Genomic DNA, 20,490 nt, shown 5'->3' with positions numbered 1-20,490 from the left:
GAATTTCTTTTACTTGAAGCCAAGGAATTTTGTTCTAAATTTTCCAGCTGACTTTTCACAACTTGCTCAACTCACTGGTTTCTGTTAGAAATTCAGGAGGGTTTCTCAAGTTTTTCCAAATTTGCCTCATGTTGCATTATTTACAGGTTATGTCAATTTCAAATATTAAGTAAAACTTGAGGGGAAAATTTTCAATACAAAAATAAGCGAAAGTAATATATGACGTTTTGACATGTCATATATTTCTATCGCTTATTTTTATGTATATTACTTTCACTTATTTTTATGTCAATTTCATGATCTATACTCTTGTCGATCATAACTTTTAACAAATCAGCACACCAGAATTATCTCAGTAAATTGTATAAAAAGCAAATAAATCAAGAGAAAATAAAGATCAACAATATTATTATCGAAAACAACGTTCAAACGTCAACACAAATGAACCAGGACACTTAAATTAATGCTCGTTGTAGCCTGTCTATAGCAACTGTATTGTTATGTTGTTTTATATAAGGGTTTTGCACAGATTTTAGCTAAAAACCAAAAATTCTTTGCCACTTGCTGATTCAGCAATTTGTAGGAAGTGCTTAATTTCGTTCCATGGTCATTGTTAGTGCCTGAGATATATCAAATAAACTATTATTGCCTAACAAAGTTTTTGAACTTGGCCTTAATTTGCTTCAGAAGCTTACAGCAAATATAAAGTGACAAAAAACAAACCGAAAGTGATTGAGCTGTTTCCGGAAGTGATTTGTAGCTTTCGTCTTCAGCTTTTTGCACTGAAAAGCGCTACTTCATCTTAAAGTTAAAGCCGGTTTTTTAGTTGTAGTTCGTAAATTTAAACATACCTGGAAGCTTTAGAACTTCATAAAACAACAGGTTAATTGAAGTGTTTTCTTGCAAACCATCAAACGCAAACAAGAGACAAAGCAGGCAAACTCTTCACAGTTATATTCTCGCTCCAGTCCCAACGCCTAATATGTTAGGGACTTCATGTATAGGCACACAAATAGTCTTAGATGTACCAGTCATTACAGCTCCCAAAAACACCCCGGCACCCGCGGTTAAATATGCGTTATTCGTATTCTCGGTATTGGACTGGAACTAGCTTGCAATGGAGGCTCATGCGGGGGAATATCATTAAAAACAGTTTCATGTTATTTGCATTTGAAAAGATTTCCCGCATGGGCCTCCATTGCAAGCTAGTACCAGTCCAATACCGAGAATACGAATAAGGCCTATTAAGTATCCGCCTCCCAAAGGAGAACAAAATTAAATAAATTAAAGTGGCCTGTGCAGCTAAAAGACAACGTCAAAAGGCCGGGCACAATTAAGGAGGGTTGAAAGGAAGCCAGAATTGCCGCCATCGTGGACGGCAAGACTATAAATTTCCCTGACAAGGATCCATTTTCTGACATTTTCAGTAAACCGTGTTTTTCTAGACGATGATATCGTTCATTCAATTTCAAGTAGCTTTGCTCTTTTACTGATCATTTATTTCCATCTTAGCGATATTATTATAAGTTCTCTACTCGATACAATGTAAATTATTTAGGAACGGATCATTATTTTTTTGGAGGGGTGGGATGAAAAATATTGAAAAAAATTGTTTGTAGGGCCTGGAAAGACAAAATAAATTGTTTGCAAACACGATATGTATAACAAAAAATAGTAAGAATTTCGAAAAAAATTGTTTGCAGAGGTGCATAAACTAAAAAAAAAGTTTGCAGAGGAAAATTTTTCATCCCCCCCCCCCTCCAAGAAAATAATGGTCCGTCCCTTAGTAATATGTTGTTTTACCGGAAATGTGAAGCCATTAGCCGTAAACGGAAGTGCGTGATCGATGTACGAGTTGTTCAGCGAATACAATGTTTTGAAATGCTAAGCGTTATTGTGGTGTTGTGGGACCTGAGTAACAGTACCATGTACAGATATGGGAATAATTTAATAAATTATTATTGTTCATCAAAACCTGGCTGACACGATATCGCTCATTTTTTTTTTTTAATTTTCGGAAAATCTCTCAATCTGATGCAAAATGTAAACTTGTACTCGCTAAAAAAGTTCTTAGAAAAAAATCGCTAACATTAGTAGCCGTTGATAAAAGTAACCTTAAAACCTTTTGGTATGGCACGATTTAAGAACTAGAAATATATAACCAGTTTTTTTTTCTTGCGGGAGGTTATTTTTTACGTGAATTAGTTATTTCCTAAACGCTCTCAAGGGGGCGTTTTGTTGTCTTGGGGCGTTTTGAATGAATTATCTATCCAATGGTTTTACCACATCGGCCCCCATCCCTACCCCCCCCCCCCCACCACCACCACCCCAGATCACTGTTATTTTCCGTCTAGCCTGGTTTGTACATAACTTTAGACTAAAAAAAACAGTGACTGGCTTGAATTAATGTTCACTTCACTTGGGAGAAACTTAACATCAAAAGGTACTTTGACAAGGTTTAGCCTACTGACAACCTGGCATTGTTGAAACAGTGACTGGCTTGAATTAATGTTCACTTCACTTGGGAGAAACTTTACATCAAAAGGTACTTTGACAAGGTTTAGCCTACTGACAACCTGGCATTGTTAACCTTATGGTTATTTCGGGTTGTCAGTACCCTTGTTTTTTGTTTTTGATTTTGCTTTTTTTCCTCAATGCTGAAAGAGCAAATTTGCCTTTCGACCTTAACAGTCCTCGTCAGTGTAGATACATTTCAGGTGTTGTTGTTGTTGTACAGCCGCCCACTATCTTTAATAGCGTGTAAGCGGGCCAGACGCGCAAAGAACCTGCGCGCCGTATCCTCAAGAGCGCCTGTGCACCGGCTACTTTAGTCAGCTCGTTAGTATAATGATCTTCTTTTTTCTCGCTTAACCCTAAGAGGTACAGGAATATCACGGAGATCTTTTTATGTTTGAACACGTCAAGCGATTTGAACCCCAAACGACGATCAGCCCCAATCACTTTTATGGAAGGTGTTACTCGAGTTTTTTAGTCTTCAACAGACGACTGCAAAGAGTTACAGGATGAAGTAAAGTTGATGTTAATGTTGTGAATACTATATATGTTTTTAGTACGTACAAAGAATCAGACGAAATCGCCTGTTGAATGACGGGGATGATCGAATGGAGGCAAAACTCAGGACCCAAAAAATCCCTAAGTTTTCCGACCGTTACCCAAAAAACTCCCTGGTCCAAAAATAACCCCCCAAAAAATCCGTTGTCAAATTACCCCTAAATTGCCAGGAGGGGCAATAATATAACACAAAGAAAATCATAAAAAATTGAACGCTCGTGTTTCTTCATTCATAATACAATAAATACGCCAAGGCTGCGCAAAGGCACTTTAGTTCGTTTTTATACCCAAAAAATCCCTTATTTAAATCAAGCCACCCCAAAAAATACTTTCCAAAATTTTCCAGCCCCAAAAAATCCCAGAATCGAAAATTTCAAACCCAAAAAATTCCTTCGATCATCCCCGTCATTTACAAGGAGTATACCCCCCCCCCCCCCCGGGCGAGGAAAATCCATTCAAAGACAAAATGCTAAAATTGGGTGAAGAACAACCATCCACTGTTCAGTTTTTCTGCGCGATTTAGATGTCAAATAATTTCCTAAACTTTATTTCTGAAATATTCAAATTCTGCAATCTTATACCATGCAAAAAGTTTTCTCGTTCAAACGTGAGGGATGCGGATGTACAGCTGGTAACCATGCAATAGTGTTTGCTGATTTCCATCACAGATTTGTTCGTAAAGGCAAGTGAACGTCGGCGAAAAACTCAAAAACAACTATCAACATGAAATTGAAAACAAATATAGCTTCCCAACACGGGAAAATCCTTCAAGTATTATTTATCTGACTCAAGCTGCATGGGGTCGAACATATCGAACTTCTTGCGAGTCGAACCTAATTATACATCAGTCAATTGAAAGACCGGCCCCCGACACCCGGGACTTAGCGGGGATTTAACGCGTCCAAAGCCGGGATTAAACGGACTTCAACAGCGCGTTGGCCCCAGTGGGCGGTGGTTTTAACAAAATGTCCGTAGATCGGGGCCGTGGAGCTGTGATTTAACAGAACGCGATCACCTGAAGCGGGGAGGGCAGCCGGGATTTAACATGAAGGACTAAATGCTTTTCTCAAAATCTTCGTTCTGAGGAATCCGTTCTAAGAAGTGTCCACGCTTCTTCCTAATGACAAAGCCTTTCGTGACGTCTGGGTTTGTATTTAATGAGTTCGCACGATAAAAAAAAAATGCCACCTCTGTACACTATCGTCTCCAAGAAAGTAGTTTTTGTTTCTGAGATTTCAGCAATGTACTTTATCGTAGGGTGAAAGGACTGAAAGCTGTTACCTTTAGAAGAATTCTTCTATTTTGTCTCTTATTGTGTCCCACATCAGTTTAAAAGATGTCGTCAATAAATCGTTTCCAAAGGATAGGTTTATTGCTACTTGTCTGAGTATTTCGTTTCTATTTTGGCCGTGAAGATGACAGCAGAAACTGCGGCCATGGCTGTTTGATGTGCGTAAAGATAATCTTCATCATTGAATTGGAACGAGCTTTCTTGAAAGATCAAACCTGTTAGGTACGGGGGGGTTTCCTTGATGAAATTCTTCGCATGCTTCGCATACAGTGTAAATGAGACAAGGAAAGCTTTTTTTAGGCTGTTTAAGCATGGCAGTATGATCTTCTTAATGAAGTTATCAAAGTTGTCGCACGAAGCTTGTCGCTGTGCTATCGGCTGAAGTAGACGGTCAACAAAAGCTGAAATACGTTCTTCAGGGCAATTGCAATCACACCCCGATATTATGGGTCTTCCGGCACGCGTCTTTATAATGGCTAATTATATATAATTTCGGGTTTTAAATTTGACAAATTTGTGTCTCAGATAACGACAAACAATTTTTTAGTAGGTTTTTGGCGGAAACAAACTACATCATCTACTCATCGACCTCATAACTATATTTATAACATAGCTAGCAGAGCCGAGCAATCAAATTCAGTATACGTAAGCGTGCTCAAAATCCCGATGGAGCACGCTGATGACGTAATCGACGAGTGAAAATCTCACTGAGTAAAGCTCATACGCTGTGTTTTGCGAAAGAGATGACATCTTATCATAGGTGTACGAGGCGGGGGGGGGGGGGCTGCAGCCCCCCCCAGTGCCGAAATTTTTCGGGCAAAATGCTTAGAATTCGGGCAACACGCCTAGAGAAAAAATAGAAAATAAGCCGAAAAATCTCAGCATTACGTTCAAAACGGGTTACATCAACAGAAAAAGTATATATACCGAAGTTTGTGGTTCAAAAGTCCAAATTTCTCATTCATCTGCTTTCGTTTCTTCTTGCAAATTGCTATAATCATGTTCGATTTTTCTCGCAAATTCTGCGTGGCCCTTCAGTCTGATTCAGTCGCAATCAGCTTTTCCATAGCTTGAGCGTTTGCGCACGGTGGCTCCAGTGTGATGACGCTAATGCTTTTGACTCAAATGTTAAGTTCTCAGGACTAGGTCAAAACGTTCAACGAAATGTTTTAACCCATTCATCCCTGAATTTTTCACACGCTTTTGCAAACAATGTAAATTGGCTCCCCAAAAGTACTTTAATTTTTGCTGAACTAGAGTGAATAAATAAAATATTTCTGCAGAAAAAGGATTCAGTGCATTGACACCTTCGGGCAACGCCACAAAATTAATTAAAGAACTATCGTTTCCTTTAAGCAAGCAGGTACATGCCTCTTTATTCGGCTTTCAACCCATGCCATTTTTTTTTTCGGGCAATAAGGTCTCCGCCCCCCCCCCCCCCCCCCCCCCCCCCCCCCCCCCCCAGGTCCGAAGGTGCCCGTACGCCTTCTTATCTTCGGAATATGAAAAGTGAGTCCTTTCAATATTTTCCAAGGATACGAGCTACAAGGTAAGCTTTTTCTTATTACGAGACGGAGAGCGAAAGAGAAAATAAATTCGATCTTGCCGTCAAAGTTGTTTGTGTGCTTTTCTTCATTCAAACAACAACTAACGTGCGAGTCTCGAAGGACGAAAATAATTTTTTCACGGCCCTAACGTGAAAGAATGGGCCAGCCATGAATGACAACAGCTCGATGGCAATAAAAACTAGCTGCCTGACGAAAGTTTTCACGTTTTAAGCATTGCACCAAAGCGTCTACGACTCTGTTGTGATTTTGCCGCTCGGGAAAAATATACTCGGGCCCTTCATTCAACTACCGTTTTTAAAAATAAATGTTTACTTACATCAATTACAAATAAAATCGATCCACAAAAATACTTAAACTAAGCATGGAAAAGAATTCTTTGATTCGTTTAACCCTTGGAATCTGTTCGGCTGTTCGAGGTTGTTTTGTTTTAATTTTCTTCCACACGGGAGTAAACATTTTAATTTTAATTCAGCGAAAACTAACCTCAGAATCAACAGCAGTATTTGCTGTTCATTTTTTCCCTTCGCTCTGCCACCGTATAAACTTAATAACTTAAGTCAATTTATCAGCCATTTGACAAAAACTGCTCCAAAAGTGTAAACTTGTACATGTGTAATTTATTGCTTGACCGCTAAGTTTATGTTCTCACACTGCACAACACAGTTTTTTTCCCGCGGCCGGTTTTGATGCATAATTCCACCGGCAATGTTCATGCTTTTAGCTGTGCTCCATCGAGTTATGGAGCACTTGGGAAGTTTGGAGAGCACTCAAGAAGCTACGCTTCTTTCGTGCTCTCCAAACTTCCCGCGTGCTCCATAACTCGATGGAGCACGCTAAAGCATGAACCAATTGTTAAATGGACAATAAACGAAAGAAATAGATTTTTCAACTTCTGCAACGAAATCAAGATTTTTGTCCGTTTTTTTCTTGAATGATCCTGAAAGTCGATTCGGATGCCCCCGCTATGCGGGGGTTTTAACAGACGCCATGCACCTAGGGCGGGGAAATAAGCCGGGTTTTAACACTTAGTAAATGTTAAATTCCCCAGTAAGTCCCGGGGTAGGGGGGTCGGGGGGCCGGGGTTTCAACTGACTGATACATTACAGTTCAGAGTGAGTCCAATTACTTCGACTCATGCAAAGATCGACCAAAGTTCCACACACGATCTTCAGTCGTTATTTCTGTCCACTTCAGACGAAAAGAACGCGTTGGTTGATCCTTTATACAGTAAGTCGAACGTAGTTGCGACAAACGACAAATGTTTAACTTCTTTGTTCCGAAAGTAAAGACCCCCCGAAAGTGGCGAGCCTAAACGAAACTAAAATTTTAATACAGAAACTTTGAAATAACTATTATCAGTACAACAGTTAATCAAAAAAATTATTTGCCCTAAGAACAATCCGTACATAATTCTATTCTGATATAACTTCTTTTCAATTAGTTTTATCTTCAGTATTCTCTCTCTGTAAAGGAAAATACTTGATGTCTTAAAATTTTATTCAAAACATTCTAAGTTCAGTTGAATCGCTCCACATGCAATTACTGTACAAGTTTTAGTAGCGAAAGTAGTAGTGAGGGTATTAAATCCGAAAGAAACAAGGCTCGTTACTTTACGGTTAATTCGCTGAATTATTCAACGTGAGCCTTAAAACGTTTAAGGCCTGAAAATAGCACAAAACTTTGCTTCTTCTGGATATTTCCACATCTAAATTTTAAGGTATCTCGAAATAACAAAGGGAACTGATTCGAATTTAAAGGACGCGAAAAGTAACGGTAATAAACTGTTTAATTTTCAATGTTCTCTATTCATAAAAATACTTTGTTGATGTACATTTTTACAAAACTATTGTTCATCTTTGCAGTACTTGGTATTTAACAAATAACGTCTGTGAAACTGTGTCAATTAAAAGTGTGAATACGAGAAACGCTTTGCGAGATTTTAGTTAAGAAATCTGTTTTCGTGTTAATTCAATCCCAAGCGTTAAATTCCAAAAAAACATAAAATATTCTGTTGATTCAATATAAAACCGTTCGCTGTTACTTCGTGCACTGATCTGCTAAGCGCACAAAAAATAACTTGACAACAGAAACCGTGCTGTGCGTTTGATACAAAGCCAGATCCGCACTAAATAATAAAATTCTTAACTTGTTCAAGTGAAAATTTAACTTTGTTATTAAGATTATATTGCTGTAAATAAAATTCTGAAATGTAGCTCAAAGTATTTACACGAGTAGCTCGAGAAACAATGCTATCGTGTATTATTGTCAAGTGTTATTCTATGACGTCACGCAATGTCTTTGTACGTGGTACAGGCACGAACAGTTCAAGTCACGTGACACTGAAGACAATCAGTCCTTCTGCCAGTATCCATGCGTACTTTCTTCGCTAAGTGGATGAACCTGGTATTACCAATACCAAAGTTCAACCCGAGGCAGTGCTTGTTGCACGATAGATTCTACCCTGTCTCTGTCACCCAGTGGATTGCCGCCTAGGCTCAGCATCCACAGATTAGGACTGGATCTTAAGCTCTCCAGCAGACCATGCAAGTCACGTTCATCCATATTTAAATCGTTAAGTTCTAACCAAGTCAAGTTGGGAAAGAAGTGAAACCGCTCGGTAAGTGGAGCAAGACTACCCCTCGCGTTGAAATTATTGAGATGAAGCTGATTTAAAGTTGGGAATGTTTTGTTGAATCCTCCAAACAGCGCCTCCATTTCCTCCACTTGTAAAATGCTTCCATTCACCCCAGTTAACCCGAGTGATCGCAAGGACGAAATTTCAGGAAGTGACCGACCGAGCACTGCAGCTGCTGCTGGAGTCAGGCTTATGTCAGTCAGTATCAGTTCCTCAAGATTCTTGTGTGTGATACTAGAAACCAGTTTGTTTACTGCTGCAGCACAGCAGTCAACTTCCTTAAGGTTAAGAGCGGTGATGTTGTTAAATCGTGGTAACACACCAGCTAGTCTCTCTGCTCCAGCTGATGTCAACAAACAAGAGAGAGAGGGATAGCCAATCGTCAAAGAGATCGTACTGGTGTTTTGTACTTGTTCCAGGAGTTCACATATACCGTCCTTGCACAGCCCAAATAGAATGCTTTTCAAATGTTTACAGTTTCTGACAACTGCGCCAAGTTCTTTCAATGTCTGTGCGTTCATAATTCCAGAACACCTTAGAAATCGTAAGAAATTGCAACAAGACTGCTTTGAACACAAAGTTGATGCGAGTGAAGGAACAGAAATATGAATCATAGTTTCAGTAAAAAGTCTCGCATGGTTATCACACTCCAGGAACAATTCCGTTATGTAAAACTGACTTTGGTCATTACGAAAATGAAGAATGCTATCAAAAGCACAGTATATGCATCCTACAGGTTTGAATGTTCTCAAAAAATCTCCAATTAAGAAACCTGCAGACTTCTTAGTTATTCTCAGTGGCACATGTAAGCAATCAAGAAACTCCAGCAACTCATACGTTATTGAGATTTGGCTGCTCACCCCAACAGTGTGGCCAATACAATAACAAATGAAGAAAACCTCAGAAAAAACAACTTGATTTAAATGTTTCAGCTTTGGTATTAGGTCAGAGAATCGTCTATCAGGGGTAACCAGTACAACTCCAGCTGTGCAATCTAACCAATGTCTCACCAACTGAGCTTTTGATTGTACTTCTCGAAAGGAATCGAAAACCAAGTCGCTGAACCTCTTCTGCCTGACAGTGACGTCACACAGTGGTACGTCTGTCTCGCTTTCTACATCTGGTATTGTCTTTGATAAATCCAGTGTTGGGTCAGAGATTCTGACTGATGTCAAGTGCTGAAAAACCTTCACTGCTCCATCGTCAGACAAACCACAAAGGAACTGAGAAACATTCTCCCAGGCCTGACAATCCTGTAAGGTGTTGGCGAACTGTTCAATTCCACCCAGATTTCCTTCAGGGACACATTTGTAGGTGATGTACCACGCCGCTAAAAACTCCTGAATACTTTTGTGAATAAAGGATACCATCCCTGCTGGTCGAAGATTTTCTGCGTACTCGGTAACTTGAAGTAAGCCAATAATAAGACTTTCTTCTCCAAGGATAGCAGCAGACAACTGATCATACTCGAACACATGATCGTCGTTCAAAAGGCATTCTAAAGCCACCTTTCCGATTTCAGCGAGGATCTCTTTGAAGTCTTGTACTTTGCCAAAGCAAACAGGAGAACGTTTCCTTTGACTGTGGTCTAAAACGTACTGGACGATCGCCAAAAACAATTTTGTTTTGGTTTCGGGAAAGCTCTTTAACTTCCCCTTTTTCCACAGAGTGCAAAAGAAAAGAAGAAGTAGCGGAACTCTTGATAACTCTTGCAGGTTTTCCCGTTCAAGAAGCCACCCCAGCTCTATTGCTTCTTTTTCGCCACCAAGCATTCTCCTTACAAAGGCATTTCTATCCTCTTCACTGAAGCCGGTGATCTTAGCATGTATGTCTTTAAATCCTCGCAGCTCGTCAGCTTTGGAAATTCGAGTCGTTATCAAGACACAACAGTTTCTCAGTTCATTTCCTCTGAATATCTCGTAGATTTCTGAGTTGGTGCCGCAGCGATACTCATCGTAACCATCAAACACCAGCAGAACTTTCTCTTGATTCTTGATGATGTAATCAAGCAGGCTATCTATGAGATGTTTCTCCTCCCGTGGAAAAACGGATGAGCGACTTACAACATCTTTGAGGTTTTGGGTTTTGGACACCTCTTTGAGATTAACGGCAACCAAAAGCTCGAACTGCTTCAGGACGTCTGTCTGTTTGTCTCCCGTCTTCACGTCATCAAGTTCAGCCCAGTCCACAGTCAGTTTCTTGACGAATGTGCTCTTTCCAATCCCCGTCTGTCCTTGCACGAGTATCCTCTTTGGTACAACACCGTTCTTGTTTGCAGTGAACACATCTGTGTAATGGCTCAGTTCAGACTGTGATGACCCAGCTGGGGTTTGTTCCTCTTTCACCCAGGACAGTCGAGTGTAGATCTGATGAATGTCCACAGGAGATGTTTTAGACCACACAGAGGTGGGCACCGTGGCGGTTCTTTTGTAATGCTCTGCAAGTTTGCTTCGACAGGTTTTTACATCGAACCTTTTCACTGGAGTAGAGCCTAATCAGAGTAAAAAACAACAACAAAAAATACGACTTTAAGAAACGAGCGTCGGTTAAGATAAAGAGACTAGAACTGATATGCTATAAATAGAATTGCTATATTGCTGGAATTTTTCCCCAACAGCATGCGCTCTTATTGGGTACTAAGAAGTTCACACGACATCAAACAATAAAACTACTTCCCACAAAAGTTTCTGAGCGAGCAACAATGCAAAATCTATAAACGTCAGAGGTGAAACCCGCGACTGTTGACAGACGACCGCCGTTGTCACATTGAATACATTGAATACATCACTCTTGTATTCTATAGCAAATCACTGAAATGACTCGTCCACCGGGTAACCATTTAACAAACGTTGAGGTTCTGAGAAAATTAACTGTTTCCTGCAGCAACACAAAATTTGGATTGCTTTTCAGTATTCCTTGATTCCGGAAAGCGTTTCAACCTAATATATTCTTAGTCTGAAATGTCAGCCGTCCTCTCGTCCCAACCCCGGGCTGACATTTCAGACTAAACTATTCATAGTGTATATGCTAAAGAAAGTTTATGCAGCCTTTACTGATCCAAAAATGTTAGGACTTTTTTTGAAACATAAAATCAAAAATACGTTCAAAATATATCTACCGTTGGTAGAGAAAATAGTGTTTTTTTTTTTTTTTAACATTTATGGTGGGAAATAGCAGTGGAGCCGATTCCTTTCAGAGCGCACGGAGCGAGCGAACAAGCGCGTCTTGAGGAGCAAAAAAACGTAGAGGAGGGGGAAATGGCGTGGAACGAACCCTCAACCCCTTTCTCCACCACGTCCTTTCTTCCCCAGCGTTTTCCTAATTTGCTCGCCCGCACGTTCTCGCTTGGAAAAAAATCGACACTAACACAGCCTAGACTGGGAAGAACAACAAAACGTTACGTTACAGTCAAACGGGTTGTCCTTTTCGGTACCTCAAAACGTAACTTGAACTGGAACATGCGCGAGTTAACTAAGCAATAAACTAACAATCGAAAAGAACATCCGGTTTGAAACATGATGTTACACTTAAATACCCACTTATCAGATAGCAAGGGACTGTGTCAAGGCTGACTAAAGTTTATTTTTATTAAGTTTTGCCAAATACTCGCCATGAAACTTAATGTTTACAAAGAAATTACTTCTATGGATCTAAATTACAAAACCATAGCTTCATTACAACCAAATGTGTCTCTTGGGCGCTATAATTGAAAGTTACAAGTAAACAATATTAACTTTGAAAACTGTTCAGCTCAACAACATTTCAAAAACTCGTATCGCAATCCGTTTCAATCTTCGTCGCTTTTGGCCATCCGTACCTTCTTTTGTATTTGGTGTGTTATTGAAATGTTTCTTCACTGTTTTAAGAGGCTATTTATATATTTCAACAAATTAAATGGTCCTAAATTTGGCTAAAATCCGTGACACAGTCCCTTTAAATGTTCGTGCAATAGTAACGTGGGAAGCGGAAGAATAAGGCGAGGGGTGTTACCTTGGTAGTTTGGCCATTCTTCAAATACAACAGGATCGCTCAGAATGTTGGCCACAACAGAAGCCGCCATGACACTCGCAAACCTTCCCCACTCATCACTTGAAGGTTGACTGCCATCTGCATAGTCTTTGATGCCTTTAACGACAACCCATTCTGTCTTAAGGTCGTGGGCTGCTGCAAAAACACCTGTTATCATATGGAACAATGTGATTATACGGGTGAATGATAGGCAGGGAATGTGGAAATAAATAAACAAACTTTCTATACAGGGTTACTAGTACTATTCCAGGCGAAACGGTTCATAATAAACATCCTTTTCTAAAATGGTTAAAAAAATTGATATATTTACAGAAAAAGCTACACCCCCCCCGGGGGGGGGGAAAAAGAGTTCAGCTCTACCTGGTCTTCATACCGGTCGTCTATCGAGGTCGAATTGGAATTTGGAAATGTTGAATTTTCAGGAGGGACGAAAACTGGAGATTCCAGAGAAAAATCCATGGAGCAAAGCGAGAACCAACAACAAACCCAACCTACATATGGTACCAGGCCGGAATCGAAACTGGTCCACATTGGCGGGGGCGAGCCCTCTCACCACTGCACCACCCTTGCTCCCCTATTACTATTGTAAGCGAAACGGTTTCTTAAACAGATCCTTCTAGATTCCTAAACCCTGGTCAAAACTTGCTGACAGCTGTTTCTATTGTTTCTTTATAACAAGTCATGTCACGTCTGAGGTCGCTAATTTCAGAGCATTGTTCCTTTTGGATTTTCAAACAGCCTTTAATTTCATGGCTACTTTTAAAAAGACCATACTTTTGGAACTGTAAGGTAGCAGTTAAGAATTTACTTTTCAGTTCACAGCACAGAGAATGTTTAACAATGCATCAGTGTGACAAACTATCAGTTTAAACTCTAACCTTCGCCTTCCAACTCAACTGCAAGAGCTTCAGGGCATCGCTGAATTATGTCCTCACCAACCGCCTCTGGTCTACTCAGCACTTCACCGTCACAGTGTACTCTCACTTCCAGAGCATCTGGGTTTGCTAAAGGTGCGTTCCAGCCATCAGCTGCATGTCTGATGACGGGGCCAATATCTCTGCTCGCAGGAGTTTTGTAGACAGGAGTTGTTAACTTTGAAGACACAACCACATCTCCAAGTTTGACTTTTCCACGACTCAATCCACTGCAGGCACCAACAGAAAACACAGCCTTGGGTCTCAGCACCCTGACTGCATTTTTGACAACAGTTAAAGAACCACCAGGAACTGCAGAACCTTTGGAGCACTTTATTAATGCAATTTTTAATTTCTTGTTGCTACCATCACCCATGAAGCCAAAGTACACAGGACCAATGTCTCTGCAGTAACTCTTAAAGGGTTTCTCAAGATAGTAAAAGCATCCTAAGAATTCACAATCCTCCACTGTCAACAACAGAAAATCGATCGGGAGTTCAACATCGTTCCAGTCCTTGAACCTCCCAGGAAGATCCCTGGACTTTGGGACCTCAAAACTGAGCCGTGGTGGCCGGTTGTCATTCAAGTCCTGGGTACCACTATCCTTACTGGTTTCATTTTCTGTCCCCGGAAGGAAAATACAGTAAAGTTACCGTACTGTAGTGACATTTTAACACACAAAAAAATTGTTACCATCAGGAAGCGGAATGTTCCTTAAATTAGGGTATATCACAAAACTATCATATAATACTGGTCTATTTCAAGCGTCTTCTAAGTTCTCACCCCTTCCCCCAAGTGCAATGTTGATTGTGATAAATACAATTTGAATGCAGTGCAATCACTACTGACGCATTTCTTTTGTTTTTCTTTCTGGTTTGGTTTGTTTGTTTTACTTCATTATATTCACAAGAGATACATAAAATAAAAATAAACCTGCTTTGTCCACAAGTATGAGTTTGGCTTGTTTAGGATCTGGGATACTTTGGCTGGGTGACAATCTTCTTTTGCTCTCTGCTGATTTATCTGTAAGAAAAAAGATTATAACTTTTCTTAATTTTAAAATGCATTGTTCCCTACTAAGACAGGTGACATAGATTGGGGGGTGGGTCATGTTTTTTTTCATGAGAGTTTACATGTGCTGCAGAATGTTTCAAGGGGGAGGGGGTGGAATAGGTCTGCAAAATAAGTGTGGTGCAGTTAGCCTGCAGGCAATAACCTGGATTTTGCCTAGTGGGTGGGGTGCAATAATCGGGCCCCACAAAATTATGAAAAATAGGTTATCTGAAACAGCATTTCGTGCGTTTTGAAGACAGTCTGTTAGGAAAATAAGGCAGGTTAAAGTGAAGGTAACAACGACAATAATTCTGGTACATTTTTAAATTCAAATCATATGTATGAGAACTTCAGCTACAATGTACTTTATACAATCATGTACATTAACATACTAACTAAATAACCTTTACTGAAAGATATATTTCAGTTAAGGTTAACTGTTTTCTCCCCAGCTATGAAGTATCTACTTACTCAATGACGTGAAAGAAGTGACACTGTTTGACTGAGTTTGGACTGTCATTGGCGGTGGAAGACTGGGTGAAGAAATATTCTCACTGCAAGCCTGAATCATATTTTAAAAGAACTTGTAAACACAGTTGCAAGCGAGATCAATCTCAGCTAGCTTAATAAATAAAAGCAACAAAGTATGATCTATTCTTGCATGTTTTTGTGATGGATGCAAAAGATAATTTTATACCTCAACTCCTGAGTGACTGCATCCTGGAAAAGTCTCACCCACAGGAAGACGTGGATCAATAAAAGTTGTTGTTCTTGAATTGAGGTCAATGAAATACAGCTACAACACAAAGAAAAACATTTATGAGTGAATGCCTTGCCCAAAATGGTGTTATGTGTATCTCAGAGAGCTTCTTCATTCACTAAAGTACTCTTGTAATTCAGTGTACTTTGGTTTTGCATTCAACCATTTTTTAATAAATTATTTCTGATAATCATGCAGTTGATGAAATTACATTTTTCTGTATAGTGATTGACTGTCTGATTCACAAAACCACTCTTACTAAACGAAAACAAAAAATCTAACTATTTAATGTTTTAGTTCAATGCAGGCTGCTTTAACAAACTGTGAATTACAATACATGTACATACATATTTACAACTGGAAAAACTTATTTCAAGACAAAAAGGATTCCAAAGAAACAGCTTACCCGTCCTTTTGCATCAAATCTTTTCTCCCACCCAGCTGGCAAGTTCATTTGTGGGTCAGCAAACTGATTCAGAAACCTGACTAATTCCCCATGATGACAATACCTTGAACAAAAGACAGCAGTGTTAACCAATAAACATCATTGGATAAAAGGCTACAAAAATTATTATAGGGATATTGTTGTTCTTATGAAGTGCTATCTTAAGGTATTACCATTGACTTAGCAGCTACTAAATTTAGCAATTAATTTTTCTGAGAAAGATTTAGCGACTATTAAATTTAGCGATTTCAAGAAATTGGAAGAACAGAGTACCTTGAAACTTAACAAACAATATCTATTTTAGAATAAAACAGTTACCCGGTAATTGAAAATGTCAGAAAATGGGTTCTTGTCAGGGAAATCTGTCTGGCCATCCACGATGGTGGAGATGATCCCTGCTCTCCTCCCAACCCAATTGTTAATTGTTGCCTGGCCTTCTGTCATTATTTTATAGTAGTACAGGGCCATGCACTATGTACATACAATTACATATGAATTGTTTTCAGAAATTGGAAGAACAGAGTACCTTGAAACTTAACAAACAATATCTATTTTAGAATAAAAACACTGCCTGTCAGTTAATTGAAAATGTCAGAAAATGGGTTCTTGTCAGGAAAATCTGTCTGGCCATCCATGATGGTGGAGATGATACCCGCTCTCCTCCAACCCTTGTTAATTGTTGCCTGGCCTTCTGTCATTATCTTATAGTACTACATTAGGCCACTATGTACCAGTATTGAATTGTTTTAAGTCTTTAAACTCTCAGGAATTCCACAAAGAAATTTTGGGTTGTTAAAAATTATAACCCGTCTAGTCTAGAGTGTTTTTTCTTTTTCTTCAATTTAAATTTTTCAACAAGGTTGTCAGTAACCCATTTTCAACCTCATCATCTTTTTACCCTTTAGCTTTAAGCGCCAATATCCACAAACAAATTCTCATAATTGATCACCATACATTTTTTATAGTATTAGCAAATATGCCTCAAGATCAAAGCAATTACCATTCTTGTTCCCAGACCCCATGATCCTTCTGGTCTACACTAGGGATCAAGACCTCTGGCAGCCAGCTCCAAAACTGGAAGTCTCCGATACACACACTCACTGTCAAATCTAACAAATCTGATTGGCTGAAAATCTTAGATTACTCTGCGCATGCTCACAAATCAGGACTGGCCAGACGTCTTGATCCCTGGCGCAGACCAAAAGGATCGTGGGCTTTGGGGACGAGAAGAAGCATTTATACCCTTTAGTAATCATTTATTATTATTTCTCGCAACTTTTTCTCCTGATGAAGTACTAATAATAGGCCTTATTCGTATTCCCCGACGGCCCTGGGACGAGAGCCATCTAAACATGAATGCGGGGCTAATGCGGGGTAATTTGCTCAAAATTGCAAAGAAACATATAGAACATTGCCAAAAACGTTAAAAATTATAAACGCTTTAAGGATCTAGAGCTAGGAGGTGATCTGCAGGCTAAAGGGATACCAGTGTAAATGAGAAAAATTAGAAGATCTGGTAGAAAATTTACCATAACTGTCATGTTTCCTACTCATGATCTAAGGAATGTTTTAAAGCTTCTTTAAATTCATGCTAAAACAGCTGACTTTACTAACTCCCTGAGTAACTATAAGTTGAATCATATTTTCTTTAAAATGTTAACTAAGAAGAAAAAAGTCAATTATCAGTCAAAATAAATTGATTTACCGTTCAAACTGGCTTGGATTATGTCTGATCTCAGAAACTATCTGATACAACTCCTGGTTTTGGAAAAAGTTATAGGCTGCCACCTAACACAACAAGAAACAAATCCTTATATTAGTGTCCATATACTGGTTTAGTTGCCGCACCTTTTTCCTCAAAGTTTAAGTCAGAAATCGGGGGTTACTGGCATATCTACAGCAACATCTCTGGTTGGTTAAAAACAAGAAATTCACAAAATGCTATAAAAGTATAGAACTTGATGATAAAAGTGTTCTGTCTGCTAACTTACCTTATTAAAGAAATAACGCTTGTGTTAATTAAGGTATTTGAAATTAACGCGACTTAAATTAACGCGAATCGAAGGAAAAATTACTTCCCAATGAAGGAAATTAACGCGAAAGAGGGGGTAGCATTTCAAAATGAAGGAAATTAACGCGGCGTACACAAAGAAAAACACTTTTAAAGACAACAGGAACAAGTTGATATCAACACTAGGCGTATAACCCAAAACGGAAACAATGTTTGTGATACTTTAGCGTTCTTCGCAGTTTCAGTGATCCGGCAGATTTCCACCCTAATGAAATAATGCCTTTTTCTAGGAGATTAGAACGTCTAGAGTGTATCAAGAAATTGGCGTGAAAAAATGGAAATTAAGGTCGCGGAAATTAACGCTTCACTTAATTAATGGCGCGGAAATTAACGTTAACAAAAATTACCGCGACTTAAATTAACACGAATTTAAAAAATTCGCGTTAATTTCATTTAGCGTTAATTTCCCATAATAAGGTAACTAATGACACATGAAGTATTGCCAAGCACACAATGGTATATCTAATTTAACAATAACATGCAGAGTTGTAGCTAAGGGCCGGCTGCCGGCTAATTTCACCGGCTAAAAGAGAACTTGAATCCGGCTGAAATTTCACATGAAAACAAAGACTAAGGTAACCTTTTAGAGCTGTCAAGGCCAGAAAAGCCAGCTGGGCTTGTTGATGAGCCGGCTAAGTGTTTTCTTAGCTACATCCCTGACATGTACACTGTAGTATACAGAATACTTAAATTAATCACCCCATGCTGTCATTTTCTTAATTCTTATTATATCGCTTACAACTGTTAGTAATAGCTTTTTTACCTCACATGTAAAAACAGCTTTGTTTATCAAGAATAAAGCACAATAAATTTTCATGAGGAACACAATATTTGAAGGATTTAACAGTTATCTTTGACCAAACAAAATGCAGGATTTTTTTAAAATTATTAACTCTAAATAATTATTTACACTCAAGAACACATTGTCGATTAAGGTCGCGGGGGATATATATACAGCATGAATAAATTCATGAAGCGAAATTTTGCTTGACCTGCATCTTTTAAAACGCTTATTCCTCGGCTGTTATGAATGCGATTAAGCTCAAATTTTACGGAGACATAAAGAAATGATAAAACATTATGTATGTCATCTTTTATTTGGTAGATTGTGGCTACGGCGATGTTATAGCCACGATACTGCCAAATTGGGAAGAACATGATTTCGTGGCAGAGTTTGTAGAACGAGTAGGAGACAGCACACTGTGATCTTGTCAAAAACTAATCAGTCAATATCTCTAGAGTGTCATAACAGAAGCGGATTTTTTAATTTAAAGTTTTCCAGCAAGTTATGGCGGTTTAAATGCGCAAATTTTAATTGAATGCCTTCTACCTCTTTCTAAAATCGCTCTTTTAAAATTCCGCCTCTGTTATGACACACTACATTATTCCTAGTTTACCTCTCTGCAGTGGCAGCTCATGAAGTTCTATATCCGCGCTGAATTCTCTGCCACAAAATTGTCGGAAAAGTCCAAACTTTGAGATTTCCGAAGGTGTCCCGATCAAAAAACGTTTTCAAAATGGTATTTATGGTAATTATATTCCACGCTTTTATGATGAGAACAATGCGTTTTCAAAGAGACAAACAATTCCAGACGCAAACACATCAAATCACGCGCGCGTGCTCATATTTCTTATGCAAATATCTCGTCGTAAAGTTCTTGATGTCAGTCATTGAACTTCGTGCATACGCTTTAAATAAATGCATAATGATGAGCCTAAGGTGTCCCCCGCGACCTTAATAATCCTTACCTCATTACATTTGAGAAAGTCTATAAAGTCATGTCTGGTGAGAAATGTCACTGCCGCAGGTGACTGTGAATAATCACCAACTAAAGATGCTGAAGAACTGGCCGGTGCATACCAAGTGAATGGAGTAGCTGATGATGCTACTAAAGATGCTGAAGAACTGGCCGGTGCATGCCAAGTGAATGGAGTAGCTGATGATGCTACTTGTAATGAAGAAAAAAACAGCTGATGTTGCTGGTAGATTACAAGGTCTGCATGACGCAGTTCCTGAGTGGTCACTGGCAGATGACTCGCCTGTTGTCTGATTCACCCTGCTATTGTCCATGTAGCGTTAAAGCAGTGGTGTTGACACCTTTAGGACTGGGAAAGAATACATACTAGTTATGCAACGCTTTCGAGTGGTATACTATGGAATATCCCACGAGTCACTTGTATTTTCTCGGTATACACACGAGCCTTTAGGCGAGTGTGTATACGAAGAAAATACAAGTGACAAGTGGGATATTCCATTATAGTATACCACGAGAAAGTGTTGTGTAACTGTTTTATACCATGCCGTAGAAAATACGCTTACTAAATTTCATCCAGAATAAGATCACAGCGCACGATGGGAAGGTTGGGTTGAATACCGTCGAATATACAACGGCTTTCCTGTATTCTGATTGGCTGTATTTTCTATGGCATGGTATAAATGTAGATAAGTTGTGGTTTAAATTTATCAGTGGTTAAAATTTATCATACAATCAAACTGGTTTGAAAAATTTTAAACCAAAGACTTATACTATGATTGCACAGACTAGCTCAGACAAAAATCAAGGGGGGTACCCAGGGGGGTACTCAGGATGTAACATGACGAGGTTGATCGAATGGGGGCAAAACTCGTGACCCAAAAAAATCCATAGGGCT

At 39.1% G+C, this 20,490-nt stretch overlaps 1 protein-coding gene and 1 pseudogene across 3 annotated transcripts in view; both read right to left on the bottom strand.

Moving 5' to 3' along the window:
• The window catches only part of LOC144650835 (NLR family CARD domain-containing protein 4-like), a 39,756-nt pseudogene extending 38,811 nt beyond the window's left edge, over window positions 1-945 (bottom strand). The window contains exon 1 of the transcript XR_013570208.1: window positions 852-945. The product of XR_013570208.1 is annotated as an NLR family CARD domain-containing protein 4-like (transcript). The remainder of the gene's footprint in view (window positions 1-851) is intronic.
• Window positions 946-7,705: 6,760 nt separating this feature from the next.
• Window positions 7,706-20,490, bottom strand: part of LOC144650834 (NLR family CARD domain-containing protein 4-like) — a 56,638-nt gene continuing 43,853 nt past the window's right edge. The window contains exons 2-11 of one of the 2 annotated variants that reach the window (XM_078510596.1): window positions 19,789-19,944; window positions 19,588-19,727; window positions 17,473-17,555; window positions 15,729-15,831; window positions 15,260-15,358; window positions 15,034-15,124; window positions 14,443-14,532; window positions 13,474-14,130; window positions 12,557-12,742; window positions 7,706-11,057 (exon numbers count right to left, since the gene is read on the bottom strand). In XM_078510596.1, the coding sequence (XP_078366722.1) occupies window positions 8,338-11,057; window positions 12,557-12,742; window positions 13,474-14,130; window positions 14,443-14,532; window positions 15,034-15,124; window positions 15,260-15,358; window positions 15,729-15,831; window positions 17,473-17,555; window positions 19,588-19,727; window positions 19,789-19,909 (4,290 nt within the window). In that variant the 5' untranslated portion in view covers window positions 19,910-19,944 and the 3' untranslated portion in view covers window positions 7,706-8,337. The remainder of the gene's footprint in view (window positions 11,058-12,556; window positions 12,743-13,473; window positions 14,131-14,442; window positions 14,533-15,033; window positions 15,125-15,259; window positions 15,359-15,728; window positions 15,832-17,472; window positions 17,556-19,587; window positions 19,728-19,788; window positions 19,945-20,490) is intronic. The other variant, XM_078510597.1, reaches the window with a different exon arrangement.

The sequence above is a fragment of the Oculina patagonica genome, chromosome 4 (assembly GCF_052425735.1).
Source record: "Oculina patagonica isolate OP01 chromosome 4, crgOcupat, whole genome shotgun sequence".
Classification (NCBI taxonomy): Eukaryota; Metazoa; Cnidaria; class Anthozoa; order Scleractinia; family Oculinidae; genus Oculina; species Oculina patagonica.
This window is presented reverse-complemented; position numbering and strand designations above follow the sequence as displayed.